Below are 15,942 nucleotides of genomic sequence, written 5' to 3' on the forward strand. Positions count from 1 at the left end.
TCAAAAATATAGTAAAATGAGCAGCACCGGAACATATATCTCTAAAATATACTCACATTATATATTTTTTCAAATCATAAATTCATATTATTTTTTTTAAAGAGTCCACTCTTCTCCTTAGAACTTAGATTTCTTTTTAAAAAAGATCTTTTATGTAAGTTGGGAATATATTTTTTTGTTATTAAAGCAATGAATGGCCTTGAATTTTTGTAAGGAAAAAAAGTTAACCTCTTTCCCCCTCCAGATGTCCTTCTGCTTCCCTATATTTCCAAGAAAGTAAACAGAATCTTACCATAATGCTTTTAAGTCGTTTAACCTCATCTTCCTGTGCTCTGTAAGACTCTAGTTCTTGCTGAACTGATTCTGCAACTTCTGGGAATGGACTGAAACAGTATTGCACAAGAGGAACTATAAGTATGAGATTAGAAGATTGATTTTTGTGTGAATTTTGAAATATATACAATGAGGATTTATTATTATTTCAAATGTATTCATTTAAATTTGAATGTATATTATATATAACACAGGCAGAAAACATTTAGGATAAATACTACTATATATCCTTGTGATATCTATTTACATTGTAAATACTATTTCTTTAAAATGCATAATACTTATATATATAAACAAATTTAAATTTTATTTCTATTCTTTTCATTAACTGTATCATTTTCTCTTCACCTATACATTATTAGAAAAAATAGAAAGATATTTAAGTGACTGAAAAACAAAGTAAGAGAAACCACAGTATATCAAACATCAATTAAATATTACCAGGCAAATTAACATATAGTGTCAAAGGGTCCATGTAACTACAAAGATGTACTAAAAAATATTACATGCTGTGAAAAAAACTGTAACTGTGAAAAAAATCTTTTAATTCTGTAAATTCAATATCTAGACCACCATTGGTAAAAATAGAACATGGGCCCAGTTTTTGTTTGTTTGTTTGTTTTGTTTTTATTAATTTTTACTGGAGTATAGTTGCTTTACAATGTTGTGTTAGTTTCTGCTGCATAATAAAGTGAATCAGCTATATGTATACAAATATCCCCATATCCCTTCCCTCTTGCATCTCCCTCCCACCCTCCCTATCCCACCCCTCTAGGTGGTCACAAAGCACCGAGCTGATCTCCCTGTGCTATAACATGAGTATTTTTCATCTACAGCCTTAGGGGAGGCCAGCTTCTTCTCCTTTAAGAAAGAAAGGGTCACGTCCCCCTTCCTCCACGCTGACACTTGATAACACTTCACTAATGATCAGCACAGAAATGACAAAAGCTCCTGAAAGGATTTTGAGAAACACAGTCCAGTTTTACATGACAACTGCAGGCCCTAACGGAGGTCCAGCAGAGTTTATGTTGTCAGAAAACAGCAGTGAGCAGGTAAAATGTGCTGGTTGAACTAAATGATCCTTAAAATCTCTAGTGTGTTTAGGTCTCAGGGCTAACAGACGATAATAACTGCTTGTATTTATTGAGTGCTGACTGTATGACAAACACTATGCTAAGAATCTGTCTCTATTGTCTCATTTAATTCTGACCACAGTCTTGGTGGGGTACATATACACTACTGCCAGCTAAGACCAGGGACTTTAGAATCTGCCAGAACTGGTTTTTATACCTGGTTTTACCAATGAAAGCTGGATGATTTGGGGCAAGTTACTTTACATTATGTCAATCTTCACAACAACCTGAAATAGGACAATAGGTAGAAGTATCATCCCACATTTCACTGATGAGGAAAATGAAGCTCAGAGAGATTTAAGTAGCTTGTTTAACTCTATGCTGTCTCCCAGCATCTGTGCCCACATTGCTATTGTAGCATGACATTCAGAGTGAGGGCTATTCCTACCTAACAAACAAAAAATTAAAGTTCTTACTGTTCAACTGACCCCTTAAGTTGTTCCTAAACATATGGTCTAAAGAAAATATTCAAAATTTCCATATATGAATAAAGAAATTGTTTTCTTAAGCTTTTGTTTTTCTATTAGGGAATGTGAAATTTAAAATTAACTTTAAAATATCCTGCATCCTCTGTAAATAATGTAAATTCTTATACTTTACCATTCTAAAAGGAAATGTAGACTATATATAGGATTCCAAAGAGAAGAAAATAATTTAAAATACCCAAAATTGCATTAGTCAGAGAGAGAAAGATAGTGACTTTTCATTGCAGAGAAACTACAATTCTTTGTTATAGCAATGTGATTTTCCAGTGTTTAAAAAACAAGGTTATAAATAAAAAAAGATAAAGCATACAAAAAAACCAATTGTATTGAACCAAGTCTATATCCTACTTCTCTTTAAACATAAATGAGACCAAAAAGAACAGCCATATCAGGGAGATATACATATATATATACAGACAGATAGATACAGTAACTGTTGAAATAGTCCAGATTACAATAAATAACATTGTATTTCCATAATTGTTGATGAGCAACATTCTTTTTCTCTCAGAGGAATGATTTTTTTGTTTGTTTTTTAGAATGATTCCTCTAGCCATAATGACCACTAGATAACTTTTATAGCAGTTACTAAGCTCATGAAGTACCTCAACTTTAAGGGGTCATAGCAACACATGGATCTGCATATCTACCTATAATAAATCACATGGCAAATTGTTAAAATTTTTTTACCTATTATTTCTAATGTACTTTGAATAAATCTTGTTTTCAGGCTTAGGTATTTTCTCCACAGATATCTAAAATTGGGTTTGTATGAAGGCAAACATGGAACAAAAAAGGAAAATCACACTTTCATGTTTCCCTATCACAAAAACCAATTTTAATGAAAGGTAGAAATGGTGCTGCAGAGGGTCAATGGGGATAGAAATGAAATTGAGAAAGACTATCTGTAAAATCTATAAAATCATATGGTGTGAACTTATTGAAAAGGGAAGTGGCTCCCGCAAAACAACTAACAAAAGCAACATAAGAACTAGGAAATTAAACAATAAAGACAGAGCTCCATAGACTATTTAATTACAGGTCTTATTCATGGTGTAGATGAACCACTGTGACCTGTTTTGGTTTTTTTTTTAAAAACCCATTAAGTCATATGACATCTGCATATCTTTTTAGGGGGTGAATCTTTTACTTATTGTTTTTCTTATTTACCTTCCTTTATGTTTCTGCCAAAATTTATCAACTGGAGTTAAATCATAAGACTTCTTGTTTTTTCTCTTTGGTCTAGCACCAGCTGGGGAATTCTCCACTCCTGAAGACTCTTCCAAATTAACTCTGTTCAAGTGGAAATCCTAGGAAAAAGTAATTCTGTTTTAAATAACAGTTTTCTGAATTTAAGAACATTGCCTACAATAAGAAATATAACACAGATTCTTACTGCCTTTTCTACTATTTCCAAGGACAAAATACAGATCTGAAACTAAAAGACCTCCTTCCAATGTTTCGTTACATAAAGGTACCTTTAATTGTTTATGTATTTTAATTTAGTAGTAGATACATATGATTACAATTTCAGAAAGCCCAAAAAACCGTGTTTAGGTTCTTGTGTATCCTTCTAGAAAAATATTTTTGTATATGTCAGCAAACATATCCTTTAAATTTTAAAGAATGGGATTACATTATACATACTTTGTACTTTAATCTTCTCATTTAATAATGTATCAATATTTTGAGCTCTTCCTGTATTTGAATATGCATATCTACCTCATTTTTATCATGTCTACATAGTAGACAAATATTTGGCTACATTTATTTGACCACGTCTCTTGATGCTTAATTGTTTCCAGTAACAAACATAACCTTAAATGTAATTTTTAAACTCTTAGAGAGTCTTAACAGTCTGACCTGTTACTTGATGGATTGCATTAAAAAAAAAATTACAACAGAAGCTACAATAATAACAGCACTCCCTTTCAAATAAATGCTAAGAGCCAGTCATACTAATAGCTGCTAAGCTTTTCTGCGTAGACATAATTTTACTCACGTGAGGCTTGATTTTTTTTGCCCTTTCCCAAAAAACAAACATACAAAAAAACAAAAGTGAGCTATCTTTTCTATTCTTTCTCCCTCCTTGCATTAGACTTGTGGGTTCCTTTATGTAATAGCAGTATTTTATGGTTCAACTCTACTCTGAAGAATAGTGAGCTAGAGATAAAATATGGATATCAATAAGCAAATGAATGATGAGCAAAAGAAATTATATGGAGAAATTATCTAGCATGACTGTGATACAATCATCTTCGTTCAAAGATATAAGTTCTTAATGATTAAACTTCTAGGTCTTAGCAAATTAAATGTACCGAATATAATTTAATTTCCTCTTGACAGGAAAAGGTCATTAATACTGAGATTGGATCCTTAGACCATACCCTGTAACTTTCTCAAATAAATCCTTTACAATAGCTTACTTCCTTGTCATTTTCCCCCATGACATAAAAAAAAAGAGTGCAAAATATATAGATGTCTAACTGCCAGTAGAGTAACAAGCCTCTTGACAAAGAAGAGTGTACTATATTGTATTTCAACCTGTCAGTATTATGTCTTTCCTATGGGCTCCTTATATTATCATAGGATAAACATAACATAATATAACCCTATTTAATCCCTTTTCCCATCCCATACCTTAACCTCACCTTGGCACAGCAAATCATCCATATAGGAAGAAAGTACAATAAACAGGTGTTAACAGCTACATCTGAGAAGAACCTTTGTTTTTAAAAGTTATCTAACAAAACAAAGATATCGAAGAAAAGAAACATTTTTAAATAGTTAAGCTTTATTAACTAGAATTTCTAGTGAAGTACTATTTCCGTGGTGATGACACACAGCTCATTCAAAACACAAGTAACTTGTTAGCAAAATTACTGCTCTAAAAATAGGATAGCATGTTAATACCTAAGTATTGATGGAATACTTAAAACACAAAATGATAAAGGAATCAAAGATGTTAAGAGTTTTCAGAAATAACATAATAGCGGCAAGAAACGTTCCCCTTGTTTGCACTAATAGCCAGGCAAATAAGGAAAAATAATTTCAGTCTTGAAAATTGGGAAATCAGAACATTCTGTGCTGTACTCAATCATGTTAAAGGAACTGAAGACATGGGTATAGAAGACAACAGAATTAGTTTTCACATGGTAAAGTCTAATCTATTTCCACTAATATTCACACTTTCCTGACTTAGAAAACTGGACAATGGTGTGCCAAATCACCAGATATAAGTAAATCCCACTGGGAAAACATGGGTAAGTCTTCAGCAGTCTTGTTTTCCTTCCATGAGTTAAAGCAGACCAGGGGAGGCAGACAGAGCTAATATTAACAAAGTTACATTTGGGTAATATAGGTTAACACCTATTTATGCAGAGCTAAGATTTATATTCACATGAGAAAAAAAGCCAAACAAAGTAAAAGTAACGTTTATTTTGGCAAGGAATTGCGCCAAATCTAATTAAGTCTCTAGGTCGATCAGTTTATAGGAAATACTGGAAAAAGAGAAATAATGTCAAATTGTACCCCACAAAGATACAATCAACCAAATGCAGAAATGTCATATATCTTTAAGAAAACGAGTTCTTCTAAAATGTTTTTCTAATAACCTTTTAAAAGTATATATTAACTTGGAAATGACTTCCTTTTCTCTTCTTGAGTGGCAAGAACAAAATAAACTTTACTAAAGTCCTTATGTAATTAGTACAGATTCTGATTTAATATTTTAAATAATGAGAGTCAGTAGCAGAGGGCCAAAGGCACAAACAAGGGCACCTAAGATTCAAAAAAACAAAGGCCAACTAAAGGACAAGACACGGCAATGAAATAATGTCCACCCTTTGTCTAAAACTACTCATTGCAGTTGAACAATCAAATCCACAGCCCCTGCAACCAAGACACAACAAAAAGGAATCACGACTTTCTAATTACTAATTTTGCTTCTTATATCCTGAGAAAAGGAAAGGGACACTGCAAAGTTTTTCATCAGAAGAGTGTATCTGCCATGTTAAAGGACAACAATCACCTTTCTGACACACAGAGAGGCTGTGTGAATTTTCACAGCAGTTTCCAGGGCCTGATATATAAATATTATCAATGTTCTGGATTTTCAGGCAAAGATATTTAATATAAAAAGCAAGCTCCAATTTCAAGTTAAACTTGAAACTCCCATCTACAACTTTTACTCCATCTTGTGGAGGTGGAGGGTATAACTATTAAGAATTTTGAAAGCTCGGAAGAAACCTCAAAAGCTGCAGTTTTAACAATCAACAAAAAATGGCTTGCTTACAGTTGGTTATGATATCTCAGTTGTAGTTTTTTCACATCTAGAAAGTGTATTAAAATTAATGAACAGGATTAACTCAATATAAGCTGTGTAGGTTGTTATAACCAATTTTCTCAGAGACTATTTTCACAAGACCTAAATATTTTAAAAATAATGTTACTGAGAAAAGACGGCTTAAAGGGTAATATGGAATCTGAGAACCTCGCCTAAGAAAGTTAACTAGAGATGTGCATTGCTCTATTATTTATAACAAAAAATAAAAAAAACAATAACCCAAATGTCCACAGGAATCCACTATTGTAACCTCCATGCAAGCAGGGATCATGTCTCCTTTGTTTACCTTGTATCCCAGTGACCAGCAGTGCCTGGTACAGCGGAGGCACTTAATAAATATTTGTTGAATTGAATTCCTTGGAAACACATGGTTTCCAACTTTTTATTCTGGGAAGTGAAGAAGATTAGAACAAAGCCCCCCAAACCCCTACCATATACTTTTACTGTCTTGTATTTTTAAAATAATATTTTAACTTCAAATAGTAGAAAATAAAAATTAGTATATCTCATAAGGATACAAGGTCAGTTGTAAAAACTCATTTCATATTCCTTATTATTCTCATTTCACTGTGCAATAGTAAAACCCTCAAAATCAGTATTAGCCTTGTCTAGTTTTGGGGAATGTCTGCCATAACCTGTGTTTCCCAATTTCTCTTCTGACAATGGGGACTCAGCATATTCCTTTACATTGCAATTACCTGTACACACATCTTATCGCCTGCACTCAAAGCATCATGTACTTTAATTTCCTCTAGGAACTCTTCAAGTTTAGGAATTAGAAAGGATCCCGGTATCTCGATGTGCTATATGGCCTCCACACACCACTGGCAGGAGTGAAGAGGTGACCCCGATCTGTATGCTCTTACCCAACAGGCAGGGACCCACCAACCAAATCTAATTTGAGACTATCAAAACTAACTCATCATGCCACCCCTTTTCAGATTCCATCTCTCTTTCTTACTGGATTCCTGAAACCATTCTGCCTACCCTCTGGAACTCGTACTCAGCAAAATCTCCTATTCTGAACATCTACTCTCAACTTCCACTGAACACTTTCTTGCTCTAGTTGAACACCAACTGGCTATCTCCTGTAGCCTTCTCAGACCACAACCTCTTTTTTTTTTTTTTTTTTTTTACACACATCTCAAACCACTGGACCCAGGATTGGGCTAGGTGTCTTCCTTGTTACTCCCAGACTCTTCACTTGTCCTCTTCCCTAAAACAACTCCAGCTTTGAAACTCCCATCATCAGCCTATAACCGTAATTCTTAATCAGAGACAATTTTACCCCTCTCTACCCCATGGGAATATTTGACAATGAAGACATTTTGGTTGTCCAGAACTAAGGGTTGCTACTGGTATCTAGAGTAGAGGTCAGGGATGCTGCTAAACATCCTACAATACACAGGACAGCCCCCTACAGCAAAGAATTATCAGGCCCAAAATGTCAATAATGCCAAGGTTGAGAAATCCTGGTCTGTAGTCATCCTGGTCACTAATGCCTCATACAGACCTGCAGGACACTCTTATCTCCACAACCAACTCTTCTCTTTTGATCATTCCCCAATAGGGAATACACAAACATGCTGTACTTTCTCTCATTTAAAAATCTTTTTTTGATTTCACATCCCCTTCCAGCAGTCACCCCTTATCTCAGCTCTCCTATACAGCAAAACTCTTTCAAGGTTTGTCTATATTCTCTCACCTATGCCACTTCTTCCAATCTATCTTATACCTACTTCAGTGTTTAACCCCTATACTACAGAAGCCACTTTTTTTAACATCTTTATTAGAGTACAATTGCTTTACAATGGTGTGTCAGTTTCTGCTTTATAACAAAGTGAATCAATTATACATATACATATGCCCCCATATCTCTTCCCTGTTGCATCTCCCTCTCTCCCACTCTCCCTATCCCACCCCTCCAGGTGGTCACAAAGCACGGAGCTGATCTCCCTGTGCTATGAGGCTGCTTCCCACTAGCTATCTATTTTACGTTTGGTAGTGTATATGTGTCCATGCCACTGTCTCACTTTGTCCCAGCTTACCCTTCCCCCTCCCCATATCCTCAAGTCCATTCTCTAGTAGGTCTGCGTCTTTATTCCCATACTGCCCCTCGGTTCTTCTGACCATTTTTTCTTTTTTTTTTTTAGATTCCATATATATGTGTTAGCCTACGGTATTTGTTTTTCTCTTTCTGACTTACTCTGTATGACAGTCTCTAGGTCCATCCACCTCACTACAAATAACTCAGTTTCGTTCCTTTCTATGGCTGAGTAATATTCCATTATATATATATGCCACATCTTCTTTATCCATTCATCTGCTGATGGACACTTAGGCTGCTTCCATGTCCTGGCTATTGTAATAGAGCTGCAATGAACATTTTGGTACATGACTCTTTCTGAATTATGGTTTTCTCAGGGTATATGCCCAATAGTGGGATTGCTGGGTCCTATGGTAGTTCCATATTTAGTTTTTTAAGGAACCTCCAACTGTTCTCCATAGTGGCTGTATCAATTTACATTCCCACAAACAGTGCAAGAGGGTTCCCTTTTCTCCACATCCTCTCCAGCATTTATTGTTTGTAGATTTTTTCATGATGGCCATTCTGACCGGTGTGAGATAATATCTCATTGTAGTTTTGATTTGCATTTCTCTAATGATTAATGATTTTGAGCATTCTTTCATGTGTTTGCTGGCAATCCGTATATCTTCTTTGGAGAAATGTCTATTTAGGTCTTCTACCCATTTTTGGATTGGGTTGTTTGTTTTTTTGATATTGAGCTGCATGACTTGCTTGTATGTTTTGGAAATTAATCCTTTGTCAGTTGCTTCATTTGCAAATATTTTCTCCCATTCTGAGGGCTGTCTTTTCGGCTTGTTTATGGTTTCCTTTACTGTGCAAAAGCTTTAAAGTTTCATTAGGTCCCATTTGTTTATTTTTGTTTTTATTTCCATTTATCTAGGAGGTGGGTCAAAAAGGATCTTGCTGTGATTTATGTCATAGAGTGTTCTGCCTATGTTTTCCTCTAAGAGTTTGATGGTGCCTGGTCTTACATTTAGGTTTTTAATCCATTTTGAGTTTATTTTTGTGTATGGTGTTAGGGAGGGTTCTAATCTCATTCTTTTACATGTAGCTGTCCAGTTTTCCCAGCACCACTTATTGAAGAGGCTGTCTTTTCTCCACTGTATATTCTTGCCTCCTTTATCAAAGATAAGGTGACCATATGTGCGTGGGTTTATCTCTGTGCTTTCTATCCTGTTCCATTGATCTATATTTCTGTTTTTGTGCCAGTACCATACTGTGTTGATTACTGTAGCTTTGTAGTATAATCTGAAGTCAGGGAGCCTGATTCCTCCAGCTCCATTTTTCGTTCTCAAGATTGCTTTGGCTATTCGGGGTCTTTTGTGTTTCCATACAAATTGTGAAATTTTTTGTTCTAGTTCTGTGAAAATTGCCAGTGGTAGTTTGACAGGGATTGCATTGAATCTGTAGATTGCTTTGGGGAGTAGAGTCATTTTCACAATGTTGATTCTTCCAACCCAAGAACGTGGTATATCTCTCTATCTATTTGTATCATCTTTAATTTCTTTCATCAGTGTCTCATAGTTTTCTGCATACAGGTCTTTTGTCACCTTAGGGGGGTTTATTCCTAGATATTTTATTCTTTTTGTTGCAACGGTAAATGGGAGTGTTTTCTTAATTTCACTTTCAGATTTTTCATCATTAGTGTGTAGGAATGCAAGAGATTTCTGTGCATTAATTTTGTATCCTGCTACTTTACCAAATTCATTGATTAGCTCTAGCAGTTTTCTGGTAGCATCTTTAGGATTCTCTATGTATAGTATCATGTCATCTGCAAATAGTGACAGCTTTACTTCTTCTTTTCCAATTTGGATTGCTTTTATTTCTTTTTCTTCTCTGATTGCTATGGCTAAAACTTCCAAAACTATGTTGAATAATAGTGGTGATAGTGGGCAGCCTTGGCTTGTTCCTCATCTTAGTGGAATTGGTTTCAGTTTTTCACCATTGAGGACGATGTTGGCTGTGGGTTTGTCATGTATGGCCTTTATTATGTTGAGGAAAGTTCCCTCTATGCCTACTTTCTGGAGGGTTTTTATCATAAATAGGTGTTGAATTTTGTCGAAAGCATTCTCTGCATCTATTGAGATGATAATATGATTTTTCTCTTTCAATTTGTTAATATGGTGTATCCCGTTGATTGATTTGCATATATCGAAGAATCCTTGCATTCCTGGGATAAACCCCACTTGATCATGGTGTATGATCCTTTTAATGTGCAGTTGGATTCTGTTTGCTAGTATTTTGTTGAGGATTTTTGCTTCTATGTTCATCAGTGATATTGGCCTGTAGTTTTCTTTCTTTGTGACATCTTTGTCTGGTTTTGGTATCGGAGTGATCAGAATCCACTCTTACGAAATTCACTAATAACCGTGACACTGCCACATGCAGTGGTGACTTCTTAGTCCTCAGCATTTGTACAAGTTAATTACTGCCTCCTGTTTGAAACATTTAATTCACTGGCTTCCAAAACAACACAGATCTAGTTCTCATACCTCACTGGCTGCTACTTCCTATATTATATTGTTCATTCCTACTCACTACCTCAATATCTAAATGGTGAAATTCCTCAGAGATCAGTTCTCAGACCTCTTCTCTCTTCTATCTATACTCACTCCCTTGGTGATCTCATCTTACCTCTTGGCTTTAAATACCATCTATATATGAACTACTTCTAAATTTATTTCTCTAGACTAGATGTTTCTCCTTAACTCCAGGCTCATATATCTAACTATCTAATGATATCTATACTTGAATATATTAATGGGCATCTCACATTTAACACGTCCAAAACTCAACCTCTGGTTTTCCCCCGAAAACTGCTTCTCCCACGTCTTTCCCATCTCAATAAAGAACATCCGTCCATTTGCAAAGGCCAAAACTTTGGAGTCTTCTTTGGCTTCTCTCTCTTACATCTCACATCCAATTCATCAGTCAATCCTATACCCTACATTCAATAGATTATCACAACCCTCACCATTTCCATCCTGGTGTAAAACACCATCATCTCTTGCTAAGATAACTGCAACTCCTAACTGGTCTCCTTGACTCTTCCTATGCCCCCAAAGAGTCTTTTTCAATACAGTAGCTAGGATGATACTCTTAAAATGTGTATCAGATGTCATTCCTTTACTCAAAACTATGTGAGGCTCTCTGCTTCCCTCAAATTAAAAATCAATATCCTTACAGTGGCCTTTAATGTCCTATGCTACGTTGCATCCCGTGTTCTATTTAACTTCATCTCCTGCTACTTTTCCCTGCCTTACTTGCTCTGGCCACTTTGGCTGCCTTGCCATCTTTTAAACATATCAGGCATCCTTCTGCCTGGAATGCTATTCTCCCAAATAGCTACATAATTCACTACCTTCTCTCCATTAGATCTTTCTCAAATGTCTCTTTTTCAGTGAGGTCTTCCCTATTTTAAAACTGCAATCCTGTTCACCATTACTTACTTTACTTTTCTCCAGAGTATTTTTCACTTTACGAAATATTACATATTTTATTTTATTTATTGCCTGTCTCTCCTACTAGAATGTAAGATACAGGAAGAAAGGAATATTTTCATTGACTTTATTTATTGCTAAAACCAGGGTCTAGAATGTTCTGTCAAAGAGTAGGCACTCCAATAGTGGTTCTTCAGCCTCTATTGACCTATGAAAACTACTTTCCATGTTCTGTTACTCAGGGTTGGATCCATTGTCCCTTTGATTCTTCTCACTCTCCAGTGTCCCTTTGATTCTTCTCACTCTCTCTACTGAATCAGAGTTGACTACTATCATTGACACTTATCTTCGAGTCCAGAATCACAAAGGACTCTCGGATAGAGAAGTGTGCAGAACTGCCAATTTCCATCAGTAATCCTAAAATCTGATTTATTAAAAGATACTTTACAGTTAGAGTCTGTGTTTTAAAGAAATAAACCATTAAATCAAAACCATCTATTGCATGTCTTTCATTTCCTTTCTGTATGACATTTCAGGCAATCTTTGCAATAATGATGCTATTATATACTATAATCCCTAGAGGCTTGGGCTAAGATTTAGTAAATTAGAGTGCTGGTCTTGGCAAAGCCAGTAATTTAGTTTCATATCCTTTAACTTCTGTGTCTCAATTTTTCTATCTTACAAATGGGGACTATTCTGGCCCTTTTACATAGTGTCTTATAGAAATTATTTGTATACATCTTTTCTTTCCATTGCCTTTGAAGATTGGGGCTGTTTTTATTTATCTGTGTATATCACATGCTATTTACAATGTTTAGTAGATCAATATATGCATAGATAAAACAGATTTTAGTTTTAAGCATGAAATTACCTATGTGGAATTACTTCAAAAAACATATGATGTAATATAAAAAATACTATTTATTTTTACCATAAAATGAGGCTTAACAGATTCCCAGGAAAAAAAGGAGAAATTACATCTTTTCTCCCCAAGTAGAACAAATTTATTTACTTACTCAGTATGAAAAATTAAAAAAAAAACCAGCCACTCATTTTCCTCCATTCTTTTGTTCCCCATCATTCCAACAATACTACTGATTTATCCTGTAATTTAAAGACCATAAATTTGGAACTTTAAACCTCAAGGCTTCATTATTCTCCAGCACCCACAATCTAGTGATACCAAATTCCATCACCTTTTTTGTTTCTATTTCTCAGCTCCATCCTTCTCATCTGTATTTCTGTAGCCATGATGTTAATTTTAAATTAAGACCATTGAATGTTACTACATTTTAACAAAAAGTGGTATATTTAGCCTCTTACCAGTACATCATGCACCAAGGCTTGATATGTCCAAGTATGGTGTAAAGGAGTTGCCAAATCTATGTTTCTGTCAACAAGGACTAATAAAGGCCTTTGGAAGCTGTAAATATATTAAAAAAAAAGTTATGTAACTCTTAACACCTGTGTATACATCTACATTCTTCTACTACTTTCAGTACATGTCATTTTCATATGAACAATAAGTATACTAATATTGATATTCCATAATACTTTGCTTTCTAAAAAATTTTCTAGTACAATCAAGTAAAGCAATGCTTTGTACTACCTAGAGCCTGTGTATGATGCTAGATTATACGTCTTACTTAGGGAACTTTCTTAAAGGAAAAAATCTACACAAATACTTCTACGGAATAATTTTTTTTTTTTTTTTTTTAGCGGTACGTGGGCCTCTCACTGTTGTGGCCTCTCCTCTTGCAGAGCACAGGCTCCAGACGCGCAGGCTCAGCGGCTGTGGCTCACGGGCCTAGCCGCTCCGCGGCATGTGGGATCTTCCCGGACTGGGGCACGAACCCGTGTCCCCTGCATCAGCAGGCGGACTCTCAACCACTGCGCCACCAGGGAAGCCCTACAGAATAATTTTTATAGTTATCAAAGTAAGAATAAGTTGCTTTTGCTCAGATTTATATTTTACATTTTTGAATAAAAGGAAAAAAAGAAAACCCATTGCCAGGTTCAGGGAAAACAATTACAGAGAGTAGGATCTTACAAATTTATACAAATGTTCAATCGTTTCATAAATTACAAATTCCAATTTTTTCCTGAAAACACAAATTCAAAAAAGCAGACTCAAGAGAAGAGGCTCACAAAACCCTATCCCATTATAATATATGAAACCAAAACATTATACTACAACAGTAACTAATTATATAATTACTCACTTACCAGACATGTCATATATTGTTTAACTCCATCACTATCATTTAGATATGAAATAAACTACATTTAAAGCAAATTGAGGTACAAAGTCATCTGGTTACCATGTGTCTCCAAAAGGCATAGAGATTTCACTTTAGAGGCACTACTGTATCAAGAGTACACGTCAATTTTCAATAGGCATTGCTACCTGATTTTATTTACTATATGTATTTTCTCCTGAAAGACCTCTGACAATTTCAGTAACTCATTACACCCTACTGGGTGTAAGACAGTGAACTCCCAACTGCATTAATTATAAGACTTGGCGATAAAAAGGTAGGAGTGGCACGCTTACCACCACCTACCATCGTTCATTATTCCAGAGCTAGGTGGAAGGTAGGGAGGATAGCCTACGGCAGGGTTTCTTAACTCAGCACTACTGACATCTGTGGCTGGATAATTTCTTATTATGGGAAGTTGTCCTGTGAAGTGTAGGATGTGTAGCAGCATCCCATAATGCACCCCATTAGATTCCAGTAGCAACTACCCAGTTGTGACAACTGACATGTCTCTAGACATTACCAAATTCTCGTTGAGAATCATTAGCCTACAACTGGATTCAAATACATTTAACAATAAATAGTCTGACAAGGCTGCTGACCCCTAATTCAAATAATTTAGAAATGCATACAACAAACTAAAAGTAAGACAACTATATTATGATCATGTGAATACACTAAAAAAAAATTTATCTAAATAAAACAGTGCCTTTATATTGGTTTCTAAGGCCTATACAAGAGCACAATAAAAAAGGAACTGTTCAGTAAGGTATGACATAGTGGTTGCTTCTGTTGAAAAAAAAAATCAGATGAGAATTTGATATCTCTGCTCTACTTAATAAGAAATATCATTATTTAGAAGAATATTTAGACCAGCGATGAAATTGCAAAACAGTTTAAAGTAACATGGGAGGTGAAACAGTTGAATGAACAATTGAAACACAATGTTAGTATCAACTGCAAATTTTAGGAATAGTATATAAAACTGTAAGAGCCATCAAATTGACTTAAAATGAAGTCTATGAAAGGTTACCATAAGAGTATAATTCCTGGAAGGCCGTTATACTGAGTATCAGTTTATTTTCACAGGCTTTATTTATTAATTCACCTAAAACTAGGGATAATAATTAATTTTCCAAAATACTGCCTATTCCTCTTGAAATAATTTTCAGCCATTGGTGTGGGTTTCTTTACTTCCTCACCCCAATACTGTCCATTATTATTATTATTATTTGTGTGTGTGTGTGTGTGTGTGTGTGTGTGTGTGTGTGTGTGGTATGCGGGCCTCTCACTGTTGTGGCCTCTCCCATTGTGGAGCACAGGCTCTGGACGTGCAGGCTCAGCGGCCATGGCTCACGGGCCCAGCCACTCCGTGGCATGTGGGATCTTCCCGGACCGGGGCATGAACCCGCGTCCCCTGCATCGGCAGGTGGACTCTCAACCACTGCACCACCAGGGAAGCCTTGTCCATTATTTTTAATAAACAAAAGTTAAATATACTACAATGGACAGTTTTTTAAAAAAAATTTCTATTCAATAATAATTGAGCAGTCAGTAACTTTGGCATTATCTATTTATACTAGACATGGTAAAAAAGACAAAAATACTTTGCCGGTATTTTAATGTAAAAATGGAAACCAGTTAATAGACAGGTAGAAATAGACATAGGCATCACAAGTTATTCAACTTACTTTTTTTCATTACCAAGAGGCTTAATGATAATTAAAAGGAAGTGGCTTCTTACTGCAAAAGCCGTATAAACAGGGCTTCCCTGGTGGCGCAGTGGTTGAGAGTCCACCTGCTGATGCAGAGGACGCCGGTTCGTGCCTCGGTCTGGGAAGATCCCACATGCCGCGGAG

General features: G+C 35.5%; 1 protein-coding gene across 2 annotated transcripts in view; it reads right to left on the reverse strand.

Moving 5' to 3' along the window:
* The window catches only part of SCFD1 (sec1 family domain containing 1), a 132,089-nt gene that overhangs the window by 74,144 nt on the left and 42,003 nt on the right, over positions 1-15,942 (reverse strand). For both annotated transcript variants that reach the window (XM_060004730.1, XM_060004732.1), the window contains 3 exons: positions 13,149-13,248; positions 3,122-3,261; positions 293-383 (listed from right to left, as the gene is read on the reverse strand). In XM_060004730.1, coding sequence (XP_059860713.1) covers positions 293-383; positions 3,122-3,261; positions 13,149-13,248 — 331 coding nt within the window. The remainder of the gene's footprint in view (positions 1-292; positions 384-3,121; positions 3,262-13,148; positions 13,249-15,942) is intronic.

The sequence above is a fragment of the Delphinus delphis genome, chromosome 2, assembly GCF_949987515.2.
Source record: "Delphinus delphis chromosome 2, mDelDel1.2, whole genome shotgun sequence".
Lineage (NCBI taxonomy): Eukaryota > Metazoa > Chordata > Mammalia > Artiodactyla > Delphinidae > Delphinus > Delphinus delphis.